At 34.5% G+C, this 21,492-nt stretch overlaps 1 protein-coding gene across 4 annotated transcripts in view; it reads left to right on the forward strand.

Moving 5' to 3' along the window:
• The window catches only part of LOC138696029 (uncharacterized), a 125,401-nt gene extending 104,528 nt beyond the window's left edge, over nucleotides 1-20,873 (forward strand). For all 4 annotated transcript variants that reach the window (XM_069820519.1, XM_069820517.1, XM_069820516.1 and 1 more), the window contains one exon: nucleotides 578-20,873. In XM_069820519.1, the coding sequence (XP_069676620.1) occupies nucleotides 578-700 (123 nt within the window). In that variant the 3' untranslated portion in view covers nucleotides 701-20,873. The remainder of the gene's footprint in view (nucleotides 1-577) is intronic.
• Nucleotides 20,874-21,492: the final 619 nt, after the last annotated feature.

Genomic DNA, 21,492 nt, shown 5'->3' on the forward strand with positions numbered 1-21,492 from the left:
TGGCCCAGGTCGGTGGCATTTAAATGTGTTTAAATGCGACAGGCTCATGTTAGTAGATTTACTGGCATGTAAAAGAACTGAAGAACAAAATTCTGGCACACCGGCAATGCTGATATAGCCTCTGCAGTTGCTAGTGTTGTTAAATAAACCGTAACTTTAACTTTCCGTTTTCGTTCTCGTCGTTTCTGTTCCTGGTTTGTTGTGGACCACTCCTAAGATATGAGGATGTGGAATCAATTCTCAGCAACAAAGTGAAAATTTCTATCTACATCGGTTTTAAGTCTCTAAATATTGCTGTATTTTTAAGAGCCAGTTGTTTAGAAAATTGTGTAGTTTCATTATTTTTCTTTTTATCGTTTATTTAAGAGCTTTCTAATGCCATTTTTATTTTTTTCCGTTTATTCTAACGCCATTTTCCTTTTTTTTCCCCCTGTTTATTTAAGAGAACCTTATCAGTTGCATGTGTTGTTTCAGCTAAATTAGGATACATATTCAAACTAGAAAGGGAATGTTAGACACTTCCTCGATCTGTTCCAAATAAAGAATAGTGAAATGTGGACATCTTTTTTGCTTCTAGATCTCAGATGTGAGCCGCATAAACCGCTATGGTTCAGCTGCCCATTGTGTGGAGCACTCACAGCATCACTTACGTCCATATTGCTTCTGCAAGGCGCCACCACCCCAGCCTCCAAAGGAATAGGTGTACCTATAATCTGTGTTGGGTCATTAACTGAGAGGGAGGTCCTGAAATCGTCACAATTATCTGTGATAACGCGAGCAGGTTTGGAAGGAATATAATTTGTGCTCATGTTACTGAACTGCTCTAATATTTTAACTATACTGGAAGTGATAGAGAGTTTGATTTGCAATTGTGTGTTCGATCATGGTTTGATTCACAGTGTCATAAAAGGCTGGCATTCAGTATAGGATGCATAGATAAGATTGTCTCTCGAACAGAAGTGTCATGCAGCTTTCCTCTTGAGTCTCATCTCGATGTTGTTTTCCATTCAGGAGTCTTTCTGTTTAAGTTCTTCATGGAAGAACATCACCCTTGCAATGCATGAGAGGTTAGATGTTCAGGAATTGTTAATCACTTCATTGATCTTATTGTTATTTTAGTTTCAGTACAATATTTTTGTTAACGAAATAGGTAGTTTAATTTTCTTACATGTTGTCTGTTATCTTAATTTTTCATATGAAGTACAGTGTTTCCAAAATATGAAGTTTCATAATAAAACAGTTATATTTCCTTAAATTACAATTGATATTATTCTCTGCCCTTCAGTTAATAATTACTTTAGTGTTTCTCATTTTAGCATTCAGTATAGTCGTCCTTAGTGATATAGTGATTACCAGGGAGCGAAACTTATTGTCCGATGGGAGAGCAGCAGGTGGTTTCAGGTTAACTGTTCTAGAGTCCCTCTACTGTGTACAATAGAAGACAGCGTGGGTTGTGCTCCATTGAACTGCCTTAGTTGTCTGCTGTTTACTTGCTTTGTGTTGCAGTCGATGAGTAATTTCTTTTTAATTGGTTATTTTATTATGCTTTAGTTGGCCTTGGTAATGCAGTTGGTATAGTGCTGGCCTTCTGTGGTCGAGGTTGTGGGTTCGATCCTGGCCCAGGTCGATGACATTTAAGTGTGCTTAAATGCGACAGGCTCATGTCAGTAGATTTACTGGCATGTAAAAGAACTCCTGAGGGACAAAATTCTGGCACATCGGTGACACTGATATAACCTCGGCAGTTGCGAGCATCGTTAAATAAGCCGTAATTTAATTTTTATGACACTTTATCAACTGCAATGAGTAACTTACATCATGGGCTAGAGACCACAGAATTTCGTATTAATTTCGAGAAAAAAATCGTTATAAAAATGTTATATTTCGCGTTTTATCGTTAATTAGTTGTAAGATAATCGCAATAATTTCGTATAAATTGGAAAGCGATTTTTACGTGAAAAATAACCCTATATTATGTATTAGGCATCAAAAAATGGTAAAAAATGTTTCATGTAACAATTTATTCTACATATTAAAATTAAACACAACATTATAACACTGAGAAAAAACATTATTTCTATTAAGTAACATCTGCTGTTTCTATTTGTGGAATGAAAGCATAACAGAAGTGACAATATTATTTTCTTTCATTCTGCGTCTACTGTTACTAACATTTAAATTATACATTGAGAAAACCTTTCTGCGTTAACAGATTCACAAGGAACGCAGACACATTTCAACACAGCAGATGTAAGTTCAGGATAATTCAACACCAGAGCTCGTATTGTCTCAAAATCACGTCAGCTTTTACATTAGAAGTGTTGGATGATTGTTTCAAAACTATTTCTTTCAAAGTAAGAAATTCTACACTACAGTCAGTATGATACTTTTTTTTTTTATCCCTGAAGTAACCATTGTTTTAACCCATTCTGCAAGTGCATTAACACTAACAGCATTTATCTGTACAATATTTGCTGGAAATCTGGCTTTCAGGTATAGCTTCCTGTGAAGCAGATTTGTACAATTTCAAGGGAAAAATTGTTCTGGGGTCGGTTATCGATCCCGGGATCTTTGGCTGAGCGCGCCAATGCTCTACCGACTGAGCTACCCAGGAATGTACCAGACACCGACTCAGTTTTCCCCCTTTATTTTCACATACCTCAAGCGAGCTGACAAGATGTCAGAAACCCAACATTTAGAGCACACAAACTCTCTGTGACTTGAATTGTGGTTTTCTGTTAATGAACAGTGACGTATATTATGCAGATCTGGCTGTTCTTTCACGACCTTCGGAGTTTCTTCCCATATTAAAATTATATTCATCTTCTGAACTTGATTCGTCATAACATATATCATTATCACCTTCCAAATCACTCATGATCGATTATTTTCTTAATTTTAATCTGCCCAGTCTCGAGGCATTTTAACCTTAACCTCAGATTAAACTATCTGTGCATGCGTCAGGAGTTCAGAATTTTCAGTTCCTGCTCTTAGTCGAGAACCAATTTCACTCTGAACGAGTTCCAAAGCACGTTAGAACAGGAAACTGGGAGTTCAGAACAAGTTCAAATCACCAAGCATTATTCCCATATGTTCTACAAACTGTATTGATGCCAAATAATTTCCTAATCCAGAATATTTACTGATTAATCTTATTGAACACTGCTTTACTGTGTTAATATTATAAATTCTGGTGGTAAATTACCTGACTGACTAGTTTTGACGTGGTTTGCGTCATTCTCTGAAACTTAGTCTTAACTCAATGAAGCAGTTACTGTATTACTTGTTCAATAACGTTTATCAGTGTGTTTGAAAGAGTGTATCCAAGAGTGCAGAATATTCAGCTCCTTTAGAATCTTTTAAAATGCTATTTTCTAATTTTTGAAACTCAGAATGCAAATGCTCAAGGTTTTCCCATACACCTTGAAGACGACTGAAAGAAACCCAGCTCTAAAGCTTCTTGCACATTCATTAAGTGCTCCTTGATTTTTAGGTGATTGATTATAATTATAATGCATATACTTCCCTATGAATATCTGAAAGTGATTTATGCCATGCACTTTTTTCAGACAGTCATTAACAGCTAACTCCAGTCTGTAGTTAATGCAGATTACGATAGATTGAAATAACCTTTTTAGTTTCATACCTACCCCTCTCTTTTTGTCCAATATAGTTGAGGATTTTCTGCGGACCTCTGGAAATAGAATTAAGGAAGAGACTAGTCAAATGCTTTGTATGGAGTGTTGCATTGTATGAGGCAGAAACATGGACATTACGACGAAGTGAAGAGAAGCGAATAGAAGCATTTGAAATGTGGATATGGAGAAGAATGGAACATGTGAAGTGGACAGACAGAATAAGAAATGAAGATGTGTTGGAAAGAGTGGGTGAAGAAAGAATGATGCTGAAACTGCTCAGAAAGAGGGAAAGGAATTGGTTGAGTCACTGCCTAATGAAGGATGCACTGGAAGGAATGAGGAATGGAAGAAGAGTTCGGGACAGAAGAAGTTATCAGATGATATACGACATTAAGATATATGGATTGTATGAGGAGACAGAGCAGAAAGCAGAAAATATAAAAGATTGGAGAAAGCTGGGTTTGCAGTGAAAGACCTGCCCTTAGGCAGAACACTGAATGAATGAATGAATGAATGAATGAATGAATGAATGAATGAATGAATGAATGACAATGAATGAATAGTTGAGGCACTATCACATAAAAAATATAGAAGGTATTCCTCTAAAAAAAAGTTTATATTCATACCAAGCATATTGAGTCCTTCAAGAAGGGCAGCTGTTAGGCTGTTTCACATTCTAATTCAGTGAGATCTAAGAATATTATTTAATGGATATCATCGTCATCTATTGAACATTTTAAATAAATGACTAGTATTTCGTTTTTGCTCATTGTGGTAGACTCGTTTATTAAAATATTGAGTATGAATATGACTATTTATTATCTACAGCTATTTCATGAAGTGGTGGTCCTCACATTTCTGCATATGGTGCTATCACAATATTAATTACATTTACATTAGTTTCATTTCAGTACTTCCTTATGTAATTCTCTTATTACATTTATACCCTCTTTCCTTATGGTTTCCCCCTTCTTACCCTTATTCCAGTCTAAGATTCTCCATCAGCTATAATTTGCTAATTTCCCTCACTATTTTCTTCTTATTTAGTCAATTATACTCATGCCCCATACTTATTTACTTTAGTTCATTGTCCCATAGTTCATCTTACTTCACTACTTGGTATTTGCACTTAATTTTCTAACTTGTCATTTTCGTCTCTATGCTTATTCTATCACTTTTGTCATCCCTGACCTGCTTGCACTCACTTTTTGTCTCTCTCTTGCATTGCTACTTTCAAAGCACTTAGCATTCTGTTCTCAGTATTCTCACTCTCTTTCATTACTACTTTCAAAGCACTTAGCATTCTGTTCTCAATATTCTCACTCTCTTTCATTACTACTTTCAAAGCACTTAGCATTCTGTTCTCAGTATTCTCACTCTCTTTCATTACTACTTTCAAAGCACTTAGCATTCTGTTCTCAATATTCTCACTCTCTTTCATTGCTACTTTCAAAGCACTTAGCATTCTGTTCTCAGTATTCTCACTCTCTTTCATTACTACTTTCAAAGCACTTAGCATTCTGTTCTCAATATTCTCACTCTCTTTCATTACTACTTTCAAAGCACTTAGCATTCTGTTCTCAATATTCTCACTCTCTTTCATTGCTACTTTCAAAGCACTTAGCATTCTGTTCTCAGTATTCTCACTCTCTTTCATTACTACTTTCAAAACACTTAGCATTCTGTTCTCAATATTCTCACTCTCTTTCATTGCTACTTTCAAAGCACTTAGCATTCTGTTCTCAGTATTCTCACTCTCTTTCATTGCTACCTTCAAAACACTTAGTATTCTGTTTTCAGTACCATTAACATTTATTTTAATTATTAATTTCCTACTTTCCCCAACCCTGGTTTATTCTCTTCCTCTTCTCCTTTTCTCTCACTTATATCTCCTCACTTTCATTCATTGACTCTTCCCTCTCAATTTCATTCATATTTTTGATTATCAGAGACAAAGTCCAATTTCAATTCGTCCACACTGAAATAAAGTTCAGATGATGGTAACGTCCTTGTCTCTAAAAGGTCCAATACACAAAATCTTCACTTCCAAAAAAATCCAATACACAAAATGTCCACTTTCCAGAAGGTTCAACCAAGTGAAAAGTTCTTTTTTCATAATGTCCATAGAAATAAGCCTCCTTCATTCAAAATGCCCAATTTCCAAAGTCCAAACACAAATTGTCCAGTGACAGTGATAAATGTACCAAAACAAGAAATTATTCTTAACCAATAAATAAGAAAGAATCAAAATATTTATTTCCAAAAATAACTTTACACTAAAAAATGTCTCCCTCTCCAGGATTAATGTCTTCCTCGGGATTGCTGTTGAGTTTAAGGTGGTATGAAATGGCCCTTAAATATCGTGGAACGTCATTACTGTTGTTGTTGTTGTTATTATTATTATTATCATCATCATCATCATCATCATCATCATCAAACACTTTCCCTAGACAGGGATTTCCTAGAAGACAAAGTATACCACTTACAAAACAAAATTTTGAGTAGTACATATTACATAGATAATTTGTTATGAATATAAAAACCAATGCAAGAAAGAGAAAGAAAGAAATTACAGTGCAATGTCTTATCTGAGGTGATTTCTTAACAATGCAATCGAACCTTTCAACGCAAGTAAATAAACATTGATAATTGTAGATGATGGCAAATGAAAAGCCTTGCAAAAATCAACGAACTGCTTCAGAACTGACCATCTTGCTCCGACCATCAAGCCTGTTATGTCTACCTGTTGTAATTGATATTTCTCTTGATAATACGGGATTGTTGATTTATAGATGAATTGTTTTTCCTTATGGACATCTTGCGGTTGGTTCTTGACTCACTGTTGGTCAGAATATTGAACACACTCTGTTGATTTGCAATGTATTTTCTGCGTAATGGTTGTTTCACATATAAATGGCCTCCTAACACTTGAGTGACTAGAGTCTCTATATCGGCCTGTTGCTGTTGTAGGTGTTGAATAAATCTCCAGATGTTAACATGGTGAACAACAACTGAAATTGAGCTGAAATTGAGAATGGAAACCCTCCACTACATTGTTTGTATGTTGTTGACCATTGAATACCAGTTCGTATACGAGTATATTTCGTGTTCCAGGAGAAAATCTTGGCGGGACTGCTCGCCTTCTTCTTCTTGCAGCACGTCCGCTAATATATGTGACTTCAACATAGGATGCAAGTTCTAGAATTTCTTCAGACTAAACTCAATGACATCTCCGTTGGACTTTATGTTAGCTTGTACCTTGTTTGTATTGGACTATATTTCTATAGAACCTTTTTTTTTCATTGGGTCATAACTTAACTGAACAATATATTTATCTGGACCATATAAGTATTGGACCATTTCGTACTTTGGACTAATTCCTTCTGGACTTTATATCATGGACATTTTATTAGCGGGACAATTTCTGTTGGACCTTTTAGATCATTGGACTATTTGCATTGGACCTTATCTCTGTTAATGGTATTTTTTCCTGCTTCTGTGTCCACATTCTTTACATTGTTACGATTTTTTCCTCCTCTCTGTTTTTTTCGTGCGCCTCTCATCTCGATGTCTACATTTCACATCCTCCTCATGCTTGATACTTTTTCTGATCCTTCACTTTCAATTCCACTCCTTCCCTCACGAGTTATGATCCTAGCAGTGGCTTTGTTCCTTTGCTCGTTCTTATGATGTGTTCTAATCTATCCTGATTGTTGATCTTCCAAAAGTTGTTGACCTCTGTCACATTCTGCTACTTTATTAATCTTGTGGCATCACTATTTGCTGCCCTACTATCGTCCTGTTCAAGCTCTTGCTTTGCATCCGTCAGCTGTTTGTTGCTGTGGACTGTCTCACTTTCCATTATTGCCCTTCACTTTTCTGTAGGTATATTACCGCGGTTTTGCTTTAATGTCATCTGGATTTCTTTATTTCCCCTTTGCATAGAGGACTATGTTATTCTTCTTTTCACCTTATCCATTTTTCTCCGCCATTCTCTTTCTGCTTTTCACTGTGGTGTGTTCGTTTCCCCTTCCAAGTTGTTGGTCTCTCTTTATCATTTCGATTCCAAATTCTGGATGTCTTTCGTTCTCCATACAGAACTCTAGATCATAAACTTTCTTGTTTATTTTTAATTTATCATTTGTATAGCTTTGTGAAATTCCTTTTATTCCTTTCTTCTTTCATAAATGGGAGTAGTAGCTTCCTTCTCTTTCTTATTTTGTAGACATATCCCTTTCTATTCTTATGCTGGTTCCTTTCAATTTTCTTAATTATTCCGGATTATTTCTCTAATTCTCATATTGATAAATCTCACTAGAGTCGGCGGCAATTCAGAAGGCGGTTGTCTGCTAGCGTTTGTATCGAGAGAGACAAATAGAGAGAGCAAGGCATCGTACAATATTGCCACATCATACTTCACGAGCACGTGCAATACAAATAGCGCAGGAGAGAATTTAAATTATCAAAAGGCAATAATGACCTTAGCCGTTGATTACTGTAAATGACACCAAAAAATCCTGTTTCCTTCACTAACAATATTCTTTGCACGGTTCTCAATCCCACACCACATGCTTCTGCAGTCGTTTCTTGCATATTGGCAACGTTGCTGCCAGCATCAAGATGGCTGGCAGCGTTCTGCTAATTAACGTTTTTAAAATACTTATACACCTTAAACACTATTTTCCGCGCCTGCTTGTGTAATACTTGTCTTTTTACAGTCTCTTCTTCCATTTATTTACCTTACATACACACAGTAAATGTTAGTTTTACTTATTCAATGTATTGAAACACTCGCACGTGAACAAACGAACTCGGGAAGTGCTTGTTATAGACTGATTCTGATTGGTTCTACTATACAAGCTTGTGACGTCACATACCAGAAATCCTACGGCGCATATAGAAGCTAACCGCCTTCCGAAATGCCGTCTAGTCTAATATTGGCCTATTGAAGCCTTTTCCTAGCCTATATGTTTGTTCGATGTGATCTTCCCTCACTTCTAAATTAAAAATTCTGTGGCACACATTATATACCATTTCAAAAGTTTCTAGTTCGTACTCTCTTTCTATTTCATCAAATCCGAAGATTATCAGATTACTTTTTCTATGCTTGTGTTCGTAGTAGTTGATTCTCTCCTTCATTTGTTTATTCTCATTTATTAGAATCTTAAGCTTCTTTCTATTGTTTTCCACACTTACCCTCAAGTTTTCTGTTATATGGTTATTCTCCATTTGTTCATTTGGATTTGTTATTTCTCTGATGTTCCTCGATATGTGATTTAACATTTTGTACAAACCTTACCATTTTTAACTTCTGGTTCTGTATCTTCTTTTTAAACGTTCTTTGTAGACCATTGCCCTCTATACTTGACTTGATGGCGCTCATTCACTCATGTCTGCACACTCTGGCTTACTGCTGTAGACTCTGTCTATTAAAATATTGATTTGCCTTTTGTTTTTGACAATGTATTCGACAATTCTTGTGTTCATACTTCTTGCAGTGTGAGTTATAATATTAATTTAAGAAAAGTTTGTGTGAAGAATTTTTCCCATATTGATTCCTAATAAAAGACTGAAGATCTATATCTACGAGCACATCACATGATATTTAGCATTCTTGTATGCTGCCCTAAAGATGTGAATAGTCATTTCAAGTTCATTATTTTGCATTTTTACTACCACTGTCCTAAAAAGTTGTTTCTTGCTTAATGCACCTATGCCTTAGGCCTATACTAAAATATGGGGTTCACTTATTTTGTGTTAACGTATCTTTTTCTGTAGACTTTATTGTTGACCTCTCTGTATCATTCGTAATAACTGATTACATCCTGCACCCACTCTTGGGAAATGTAGGTTCCATGAGGTTTGTTCGGAATAACACTAGCATGTGCACACATCTTACATTTTAAGTTACCTTTCTTAATGAAGATCTATGTATTCTCCCTACTAAAATATGTACACTGTGTCATGCACCGGTCTCCCTTGACATCCCTCTGCTGATGACAACAGGTGTAGAGAGGGGAAACGGGAGTGACGGGACAAGGGGAGCCAAAGTGTGTGGAGGAGGGCGATGTTACGATATAGGTGTTGTGCTTCGGTCTGCATTGACGTTCTTCTGCTTGCTGTGATCCCAGGTGGAGAGAGGGGAAACGGGAGTGAATGACAGGTGGTGACGAAATTTGTGGAAAGGGGTGTATATGATGATGTAGGAAGAAAATACTTTGGTACAGATATAGTTGTTTATTTAGAACAATCAGCGTCCCTCTCCCATTCGTGGGCAGGGGAAACGGGAGTGTCTTTGAGAAGATCTAGAATATTGCAGTTTTTGACCCTGTGACTCTGACTGAAGCTAATTTGAAGACGTGCTGTTGTCATGACTGAGAATATTGGAGAGGGGTAGTGGGAGTTTCTGGGGAGAAATGAAGACAAGACGAGGGAGAGTAGCGATGGGGCTAGTATGAAGTGAACGGGCTGGCAATGTAGCTGGGGAAAACTGAAGAGAGAGTATGCTCGAAAGGGGGTGCGAATTCGGTTGGTAGGAGAACTGAGTGACGGGAAGCAGGGGTGGGGGAGGTTCTCGCCTATCGAAGCTCTGCAAATAATGACTTGCAATTCAGTCTGTTATTCTACTGACAGCCAACTCTGCTACAGACAAACGAGAGGCTGCAGGATATCTTTTTCTGGATTAAGTTAGGTAATATTTGTATTCTTTATATGCAAAATATTTAACATCATTCCTTCCCAAGAATTCACAATGAAAGGAAACACAGAAGAATTATTATGTGTGTTTTAAACGTATTTAATAGGTATATGTAAAATATATTTAAAAATTACGTGAATATCAGTTTGATGTACTAACTTCATAGAATAGTGGCATGCATTAATGCCTGTAAGCAGAGATACATTTTTTTTATTTTTTTTTTATTTTTGTGCTGTTAAGAATTGTAAGAAGAAGCTAATTAAAGCATAGTTACATGTTATGTCTCAACGACTTTCGTTATTGCTAATATTCTTGTTATTCTTATGTTCATGATAACATTTTGAAATGAAAAAATCTGTTCTTTCTGATAATGATGAAGTTATAGGTATTTTCACGCAAAATTGAATATTTTTTAAGTCCCTTTTTTTTCCCCCCACCTTAGAAAGTAATGTAGAATTGAACGTTAATATTATATTCGGATACAAGTTAAGAATTATGGTCAAGAAATTATGTAATATCTAAGTTTCAGATATTTTATGTTAAAAATGCTTATTATAGGTATTTATTATGACTTTATGAGTAACTGTACAGAAATCCTCATAAAGTGAATGGGTGTAAATTTATAGTTATCATCTTTATTTTATGTTAAATAACATAATTCATGTATTTGATCGTCAAAGGAAAGATTATCTGACACTCTATTTAACATTATATATTTAATATTGATATGCTTAATCGTAATATTGCAGATATAATTTGGTTAGTAATCTCATGTGAAGCCTACTTGTGTTGGCATTAAAAAGATCTGAAAGTACTTCTCATATATATATGATATTAGCTTATAAAGCAAAAATGTTAGGATCAAAATATGTCTTCAAAATTAATTCTTATTTTTAAATACCTGATAAGGGAAATTGACTAAATCGTATTTAGTGAATGTTAAAAAAAAGTATGAAACTTCATTTTGGAACACACTATATTTTTGTTTTTAGAACTCTCTAAGTATCTTCCATTAAGTAACTCACTAAACCAAATTAGTTGTCTGAAGCTATTTGTTATTTACTGTATTTTATTCTAGTCTTTCTAAGTATTAATTGGTTAGAGAGGAAAAAGTCTTAAGAAATTAAATGATGCATAATTTTAGATGTTATTTTTACTGTGCTGAATTACGTACTTTATGTCAGCAGTGGAAAACTGACATGATTCTTATTTAACAAATTTAAGATTTTGATGCAATATATAATGAATAGTCATAAGGATTGTGACTATTTCACATTCCATTTTTATTGTTTTTGTTATTTTTCCATGTGTTAAATGTGTTGTGTTGTTATGACAGCTGTTGGAGTACTACCAGTACCTCTCCCCATTCAGAAAATCCTACAAATTGGTTTTAAAAATAATCCTACCTTCTTAAATCTGTTAATAAATATACATTTTCTGTATTTATAATTGTTCTGTCCTGTTTTTCCCTCATACCAATGTAAATTACATCAGTATTCTACATTAGTAAAAAGAAAAATATTATCTAATATTCAAAGTGAGTTGGATTCTTGCATATGTAAGGATTGGCAGAACGAAATATTTTCGTAAGTTTCAGACCAAGACATATGTTCAAACAATTTTTCCTTTCATCAAATTAGTATTCAATTGTTAGGCTTCACTCTGTATTCGATGTTCCAGCATATCTTTGTGGTATTAAATCTTTGTTGTTATTATTATTATTATTATTATTATTATTATTATTATTATTATTATTATTATCATTTGTATGGTAAGAGAATGTACTATACAAATAGTATAGGTTGGCTGTATTCGTCAAAAGCATAAATTTCTTGATGATGACATCAAAGTAATTGTTTCAGCTTAGTACAACCTGAATGAGTTGATCTTGTGCACATCCCACTCATTTCCATTGCATGTAAGTACTTAAAAAATCCTTCAAAGAATTAAAATTTGACACTATAGCCAAGCAACTTTCAAAATATAGTGCCTCCACTCTCAATTCACACATAACGCCATACTTCTGCACCCACTGACTGATAATGAGATGCATGACAGAGAGCTAGACCATTTTACATTTTGAGATTGACCTTAAATACGCTTAGTAATGAATACAGCACTACTATATTAAACTCTCTGGAGTAAACTGTACTTCACAGTAGCTGATCTGCACTCCGCTACAGATTCGAACCAATGACTTAACCCCTAGTCCAGTCTGACTGGTAGAAGCACTTGGTTTCTGCGCACTTTGAAATGTTTCTTGCCGGGCTGTACATAATGGTGAATTTATCAACACAGACTGAGCACCATGCCATTTTGATATACGGAAATTGTAGTTTTTAGTCAAATCCTTGTCTAAAATCTTTGACTGACCTATTATATGAGTACCTGAAATATTTTTTATAGAAACTTGAAAAGAACAACTTGTACTGTATGTAAGTAAAAGCAACTCATACTGTGATTTAAAAGAAGAAATGCCAGAAGTTCTTTAGATTGTGAGTGATTGTTTCAGTTTTAATATCTTTAATTGATCGTGAAGACATGAATGAATGAATATATTTGTCTTTAAGCAATTAAGCAATATCTTTTGGTGAGGTGGCACTTCACATTACTAGTATACAGTCAGTGTATTCCGAATCTCACCGGACCGGTGGACAACAATGATGTCATGCTGCAGCGAAATAGGAACAAAACTTCTGGAAAGTTCGATGGCTATCATGGCGGCTGTACAAGTTGTTGTCTGTGCTACTCTAGCAAGATTTTGCGAAATTTCCGTACTGTCATCTCATTCAAAGAAAAGAGAGCATAAACAATTATTTATTTCTTGAACCGGTAGTAATAACTGGTCCGTTGACATGTTCGCTCATAAGCCATTAACATATTGTTTTTACGTTGTGCTCATTACAAACAATACAGCAGAACTAAAGCAGAACACACCACCATAACATAACAATGCACGATGTCATTCGTCTGCTAATTCCTGCCCTATACAAGAACTAACCAGATTCACTGATGGCGGCTGATGGAGACTGCCACCACCTCTGCAAGCTGATGAAACCGGTGCGACACCGGTGGAGGATCAGTGATGTCATCATTGAAATTCGGAACATCGTGATGCCATCAGATTGCTCAGCACTGAGATTCGGAATACGCTCAGTGCCATCTCCCCGTTTTACAATGCCTCTTGTACAAGTCATTTAGGTTATTACTTATTTTTAATTTATTATTGCAATTCTTCCACTGGTCTTTTCTTGTCCGTCATCAGTTCTTCCACTAACTTTACTCCTCACCTATTATTATATCAAAAATATTATACTTCTAATTCTTGACCCTCCCTCCTATATGGAACATTTCCCCTCACTTCACATCTCTAACTATTTGCACTTTTCACTGCTAACTTTCCACATTGCTACTTTATTTTAGGTCTTAGTTTACTTTTCTCACGATTTATTTCCCCTCACACCAATTCCTTACGTCATACTGCTTTTTCTCCTTGTTTTCCCCTCTTCCTTCATCACTGCTCCCTGAACTAACTCCTACTTGCATTACTCTACTTCTCGTCAGCCTCGATTTAGATCTTAGTTCCTTCACCCGCTTCGGAATTGCTCCCATCTGATGTCCACTATTTCCATTACATTGAGGTCATGTTCTGCTGTGCTTGCTGAATACCAGTTCGCATCACTCTTATTTCTTCTTCAGATGACGTCACTGCCTCCTTTCCGGATATTTTCGCTGAGTTTAACATGTTTACACTTGTCTCGCTGCTCTCGTGTACACTCTCCACACTTGTGTCACTAACCTCGCTTTTAGATACTATATCCTTGATTTTTTCTTTCAAAAATTTTCTGTTCCTTTTCCTTTCTTCTGAGCCTACAGTCGGGTCCTTTAACGTTACTAGACACTCCTCTACACTAACAACCAAATTATTTATCTTAATTTTGCCCTTGATAAGTTTCGCGAAATGTCCATTTTTTCGTGCTGCTTTAAGAAAAGGGATTAAAACTCTTCTTCTACTTCTCACTTCGTAGCTCCAGTCGTTATCTATCCTGATCTTTGTGTTTCCTAGCATCCTTCTGTTTTTCATAATCCTCTCCTTCGTAATCAAGCCCTTAAATTTTACTAATATTGGCCTAACTTGTTGTGAATTTTGTATTTACTTCTTTCCTACTCTGAATGCTTCCTGTACTTGTCCATCACTCATGTCTATACCAAAACACTCCCAACACACTCCTAATATCTTCTCATATGTATCGATACTCTGTTCTCTATCTTTTTCTTCTATTCCTAAAAATAACAAGTTTTTTCTCCTCTTTTTCTCCTCAAATTGATCTCATTTGCTTTTCAGAATTTCGTTTTTCAGTTGAATTTCTTCCATCTTCTTTCTTAGCTCTGCCATGCTCTCCTTCATTGTCATTATGTCTTGTTTCACTGTACTGTCCTCCATTTCACTATTACACACACTTATTCACTGGTTTAACACGGATCAATGCCTCTGCTACACATTACTATCCCCTGACTTGCATAAAGCGAACCAACTTCCTCTGCAACTTGCTTAAGATGGTCATGAAGACATGTATTACAAGTGTTGTGAAGATTATAGCATATAATATAATTCTCTCTCTCGTTGTCTTTTACAGACGTGAAATATTGCATCTCCTTTTGACGGGACATGTCTTGAAATATATAAGAAAATAAAGTGCTGGGAAGATTATAAACTAACAGGAAAGAGGAGAAAATTGCATAATTGAAGAGGTGAACTCAAAACCAGCTAAGTGTCAAAATTGTTAAATTTCAGTTTTCACCAAAAAACATGTTAAAAGACAAGGTTAATTCCCTAATAAACCGGCAAATGCCAGATGTTTATTCGTGAAGTTATTTTTTTTCTCCAAAGATGGTAGGCCTACTGCAGGTATATCTAGAGCTCTTTACCTCAAATGCTGGTAAGTGTCATCTGGAGTCTTGTTTTGCTTTCTCCTTCCCACATGAATAGAATGGATCCAAAACAGCAAAGAAAAAGAAAAACTGGAGATTTATAAATGAGTAGAAAAAGAGAAGAATCAATGAACACAGCTTCAGACACACCATAGCAAAATTTTATAACTCTTAATTTTTTTCACATCTTAAAGCCTCAATGCTGATGTAATATCTATGGAATACAATAAGTGAAAATCAGTTTCCTGGAAATCATGCATGCATATGCATAGATCTCGTGCCCACATTTACTCATTCTGATATTTTCATAAAAGACAGATGTCTTGTTATAACTTTGGTGTGAATGTTTGTGACACAAGAAAGGTTTACATGTGCATGTGGAATGAATGCACGTCAGGTAGAGGCATGATTGAAATAGTTTCATTCTTCGTACATATAATAAATGGCGATTGTAGGGAGAAACTTGTTAATGTGGAGTGACAACTATGCTTCGCAAGACAAGAATCAAATAATGATAATTTATATTCATGTATTTGGTATATCTTGGAATTTTTTATTCTATTAAACACAAATAAGTTTCAATAGATTTGGTAAATTTGTTACCTAAACAACTTTCGCGTGTTAATTGAAACTATGCTGGTAAATAAAATAAATAAATAAATAAATTTGCCATAGTTAATGACTAGTTTGGACTTGATTTCGGCCATCTTCAGATTTCTAGTAAGGGTTTGCTTGTTTCCGGTTTCTTTTTATGGTGCCTGTAGTGAGTGTGTTTGTGATCATTAACTAAGGTAAACTACCAGCACGGTTTCAATTAACACATTAAAGTTGTTTATATAACAAATTTACCAAATCTTTAGTAATAAAGTATTAAAAGTGTGTAATCAAGATGTATACCATATACAAGTTTCTAGTCCCAGAACATATGATACGGTACTTCCCTGGATTGTGACTGATTTCGCAAATATTGAAGAATAGAAGAAAGTCTGTAAGCCTAATATTTATATTCCAGAAGACATGAAAACAAATTTGAGGTTATTGAAATGCTTCAGGAAATGTTCATTGATTTTCAGGCAGCAGCAGATTCAGTGATCTGCATCAAAGATTTTAACATTTCAAAAGTCTTATCACAAAGGATCTCTTTTATGAAACCAGACACAGGTATAATTGAAATCATCGAGTCATATGATGAAATTCAATAGAAATCAGTCGAAGTTCTGAGAAAGAGTAAACAAGTGGAAGATTTTGGCAAGCTATTGGTGCATTTTTTTTTTTTTTCCCCTGATAGAAATAATGTCTTGAGTGCAGAGAAGAGAACGTTTGTTGAAGATGATTCCATTCCTTGGTGAAAACTAACAGCTTTTTTTTTTTCTTTTATCAGAAAATACAGAGTGTATCTATATATGTGTCCATAAATGTGGAGGCGTATTTCTGACACCAAACCATAACATAAAGTTCATATGAACACTGGTCCGCAAACCCTTCATTAGGGAGTTACGGGTTTATTGGTAATGGTACATGTGATACATTTAACAACACACATTTACAAAAATTGCTCAAAGTAATCTCCTCCTGCTTCAATGCATGCCCTGAGCTTGCGTTCCATGCTTTGCCGTACTCTGTGCAAATGTCCTGGAGTGTTATTAATTTGATCATATGACGTCCTGCTACCGTATTCCCATCTGCTAGACCATAAATGCAGTGCATATCCGTCACTTCTCTCACTGAATACATCTTGTGATGTGATGAATGTTACTGTGAATAACACAAAACAGAACAAAAGGCAATCAGACAAAACAAAACAAATGTCATGACCAACTGTAATGAAGAAAATGGGAAAAATGCAAGTTTGAGGTGAATTACATAATCAGGGGTCACTACAGGAAATTCTTTTCATAACTCCCTAACGAAGGGTTTGCGGACCCATGTTCATATGAACTTTTTGTTATGTTTTGGTGTCAGGAATACGCCTCCACATTTACAGACACATATATAGATACACTCTGTATATGTAAAATAGTAAGAGAAGGAAAAATAATTGTATTAATATAGTTTTTAATTCTTACTTCTTTATGTTTCAGTGTTTAATATTTATGTTTGTATTTAAAAGTTATATTAGTTGTATATTCATCAAGACACAGTAATGGTTAAGTACATAATAACTATGTACAGTCTAACTTCATTTATATGTTTTATAGGCATTGAAAAAACGTGTAAATGAGAAAAATAAAAACGTATAACTGAAATGACATTTTAATAATATCTGAAGTAGCTTTTGAAGACTATAGGCTATGAGGAGAACAAGTTGAGCAAATTTACTAAAATTTTCATAGAAGAAATTTAGAACTTCACAGTTAAGTCATCTTTGACTCTATTATAGTACTCAGATTTATAACACATATTCTTGAAGAATGTAAGATTATATTTTGTAGGAAATCTTAGCTGGTTAGAGCCAAAGCTGGTTGATACATTACATTTCAAACTTCAGTCCATTCTTCCAGTGTGATCTTAATTTAATATGTGATTACTTTACAAAAAGTCAGTTATTTTGGACTGCTTGCTCCTAATGAATAAACCATGTCCTCAAATTATGATAAGTCCATAATTTGTTCAGTTACATCATGATGCATTACAAAATGTTTCGCTGTTTCTAAAGCAGTAACAGCATCATTAAAGGACACAAGATTGTTAGAGGAAAACACAGGCAGTTTCAAATTTCCATTAATTTCAAAGTGGGCCGCATCTTAACAATGATTATATGCTGTATTTTTGCATTCTTACATTTTCATGGCAAACCTAATTTCGAGAAAAATTAATTTAGAATATATAAATTACGTTTAGTATCTCCTGTTATTTTAAATACGATCGTATAAGTGTAAAAAACTTATAATCAAAATAAATTAACATAGAAAATGTAGGAATTTTTCCGGAACTTGAGAAAAATCGTGTAAGTGTGGAAAGTATAAAAGAAGTTTTACTGTATATTATGTTTGATGTAATTCTAAAATATATATAAGAACAGAATAGATATTGTAAGATTAACAAGAAAAAAAAAAAAGTCCTTTGCTCTTGTGTCATTGTTATATTAACATTTGCCTAGGTTTTTGTATGAAGAATGTAACTACATGCACAGGCTCTTTTCTTTTCATAGGTAATAGAAGTGTTCCTCATTCTTGTAAAACTTAGGTGTTAATAAAATATTCGTGGCAACTCAGTTCATATAATATCTTTCACTATAACTCTACCTATAATTCATTCATGTTGAATCTTTCGTACACTACTTTTAACACTTGAATATAAATAATTGATTAAATGGCGATCTTACTCGTGTTAATTATGTAAGCATGTGCGGCTTACAGCTGTTTCGGTGCTATTGACACCATCCTCAGAGCCTTCTGTGTCTCGGCGTCATCCCAACTTCGCTGAGTGTTGTGTGGGTGCGTTCGTGTGATGAAGAGTTGTGTCAAATAGTGTGTGTGTTCTGAAATTGATCTGTGTGTTGAGTACTTGATTAGGGTGTGTTTTAGTGTGTCTGTATATTTCATATTGTACAGACAGGCAGATCATTCCAAACTCGATACAAAGAACACATTAAAGCAATAAAGAACACAATACATCTACATATGCCGAACACATAACTAATACCAACCACACATACAATAACATAAATACAGACATGGAAATCCTACACATACAACCCAAAAACCAAAAACTCAACACACTAGAACAGTATGAAATATACAGACACACTAAAACACACCCTAATCAAATACTCAACACACAGATCAATTTCAGAACACACACACTATTTGACACAACTCTTCATCATACGAACGCACCCACACAAGAGGCAGCGAAGTTGAGATGACGCCGAAACACAGAATGGTGTCAAGTAGCACCGAAACAGCTCTAAGCCGTACATGCTTACATAATTAACACGAGTAAGATCGCCATTTAATCAATTATTTATAATTCATTCCTAACAGATGCATGTGCATGGTAAGGTACTTTTTAATGTATCTGTCTGAAAAGGTTATAAATGACACCTAGCTGGTTTTTTAGTTCACTTCTTCAATTATTATCGTCTTGTAGAACTAGGACTCTTCAAGTTACTTGACTTTAGTTAACAGAAAGTGTGATACGAATGAAATAAATCAGAAATTCTTGCAGGATATTTGGTTAAGACACTCGAAATGAAGATAGTACAACGACATTATGACGGATGTGATGGAAATGGGTGTGATGAATTGCCTTCCAGTTCTTTTTGGAAAGAGTAGGGAGGAGCATTTAGAAAAAGCTTACAGAAAAAAATGATCTCACAGCTCTATTAACTTATAAAATATTCTACAAATTCCCACTAGAAGAAGAAGAAGACTTTTAGAAGGAATCAGAAATCCAGCTTTATCTTCCGTTCTGCTTCCAAGTAACAAAATATTTTTCCTCTCATATTTACTAGAAAATTCGTTGTCTTACTGATTATAAAATTAATGTTTCGAAAGTGAATACTTCAGTTGGTAAAGAAGATTCTGTTACTGTTACATAGCTGTTCTATGTTGCTGCATTTACTAATTTGTGTGCCTTTTTCAGTTGTTTTTGCTGGCACTTCTTTTGAGTAGCAATCATTATATCGGCTGCATCAGCAGGAAATGCTGTTTGTATAGTTATATAATAAAATATTTCACATTATGTGAATGCATTTATTCATTTCATTCCTTAGGAAAATGTTTTAAGTTCTCAGCAAGAGTCTGAAATTGCTTTATGTAGAGAATGGAAGTATTATCTGAAATGAAAACAGAATCTCTAGAATTTGATTTGATATATGAAACATGTTTGTTACAGTGATGAAATGCTGACTTATTGTATATAATTTGCAGGACTTGAAAAAGAATAAGTGTGTATGTGTATGTGTATGTGTACATATGTGCGTGTGTGTGTGTTGTAACAATTAAACTGTAGTTAGAAATGTTTCTTTCTTATATAAATATCTTACTAATAACATGACTACATTTAGAATTTCTTAAAAAGTATCTCGAAATAATACCTTTTTTTCGTGTTTTATTTGGTTCAAATTGTACAGAATAAAGGAGTGTTCACTGTGTAATATTTATTAGAAAGTCTTTGTTGCTCACAGTGTTGTAATGTTAATAATGACAGCAGGAACATTTATTAGTATGTTGACTTTATATTGATGCTAATGATAAGTTATCGCAGCACAACAAATGACTGTATGTGTCTGCTTTAAATGAACGACATATATCTATTAACGCAAACTTCCAGAGTTGCAAGATTTCTTGGATAATACTAATTTTGTATTGTCATGTTTAAGAACTCTCTTGTTTGCTACAAATCAGTGACTCACCAGAAATGTTCATACATATTTTGCACATAAAGAAACTTGAATTTATAAATGATGGGGAAATTGTGTGTATTTTATATTGTACCTCCTATTTATAAAAAAGAGAAAGTTCATGATTGGGCGTGAAAACTGCGAGTTGTAGCAAAGCAAACGTAATTTATTAGCATAATCATTTGTAAATGATTTATTCAAAGAAAATATATTTCGCAAGAAAGAATTTGAAGTTGAGACTGAACTCTACCAGCTGAAACTTGTATCTTTATTGTAATCCAGTCTTAAATCATTTAAGCAATTTATTATAATTCTTGTTTCACTGTAGATTTAAGACTGACTTTTTACGAAAACCTGCAGAATTTTCAGAGAATATTTGTTTCGTCATTTTGTTATTCCCTCCAATCCCTTCTGATAACTACTATTGAACAACTCTGCTTCCATACATATGTTGGCACAGTGGGTTTAATACGGTGCCCAAAATGGAATATAGACACGTGTCCACTTGGTAATGCCGATAAAATTATATGTTCATTATTTTATATCCACCAAGCTTACTTGAACGTCCATAATAAGAAGTCCGAATAATAGAGTGTCCATAATTCCTGAAGTCTAGAAAAAAAATTGGCAGGGCCTAGTTATGGTATGTCCTGTAGATATAATGTCCATTTTTTAATAAGGTCATTTATAACAGGGGCGTAACTACAGGGTGGCTGGAATTGCAAATGTTCGAGAGCTCACAAGGTAAAGGAGGTCCACCCATTATTATTATTATTATTATTATTATTATTATTATTATCATTATCATCATCACCATCATAATATTTGTATCTAATTCTTTTGTTTGTTCCAATAACATTCTTAATTTTTTTCGCCAT

The sequence above is a fragment of the Periplaneta americana genome, chromosome 3 (genome assembly GCF_040183065.1).
Source record: "Periplaneta americana isolate PAMFEO1 chromosome 3, P.americana_PAMFEO1_priV1, whole genome shotgun sequence".
Taxonomy (NCBI): domain Eukaryota; kingdom Metazoa; phylum Arthropoda; class Insecta; order Blattodea; family Blattidae; genus Periplaneta; species Periplaneta americana.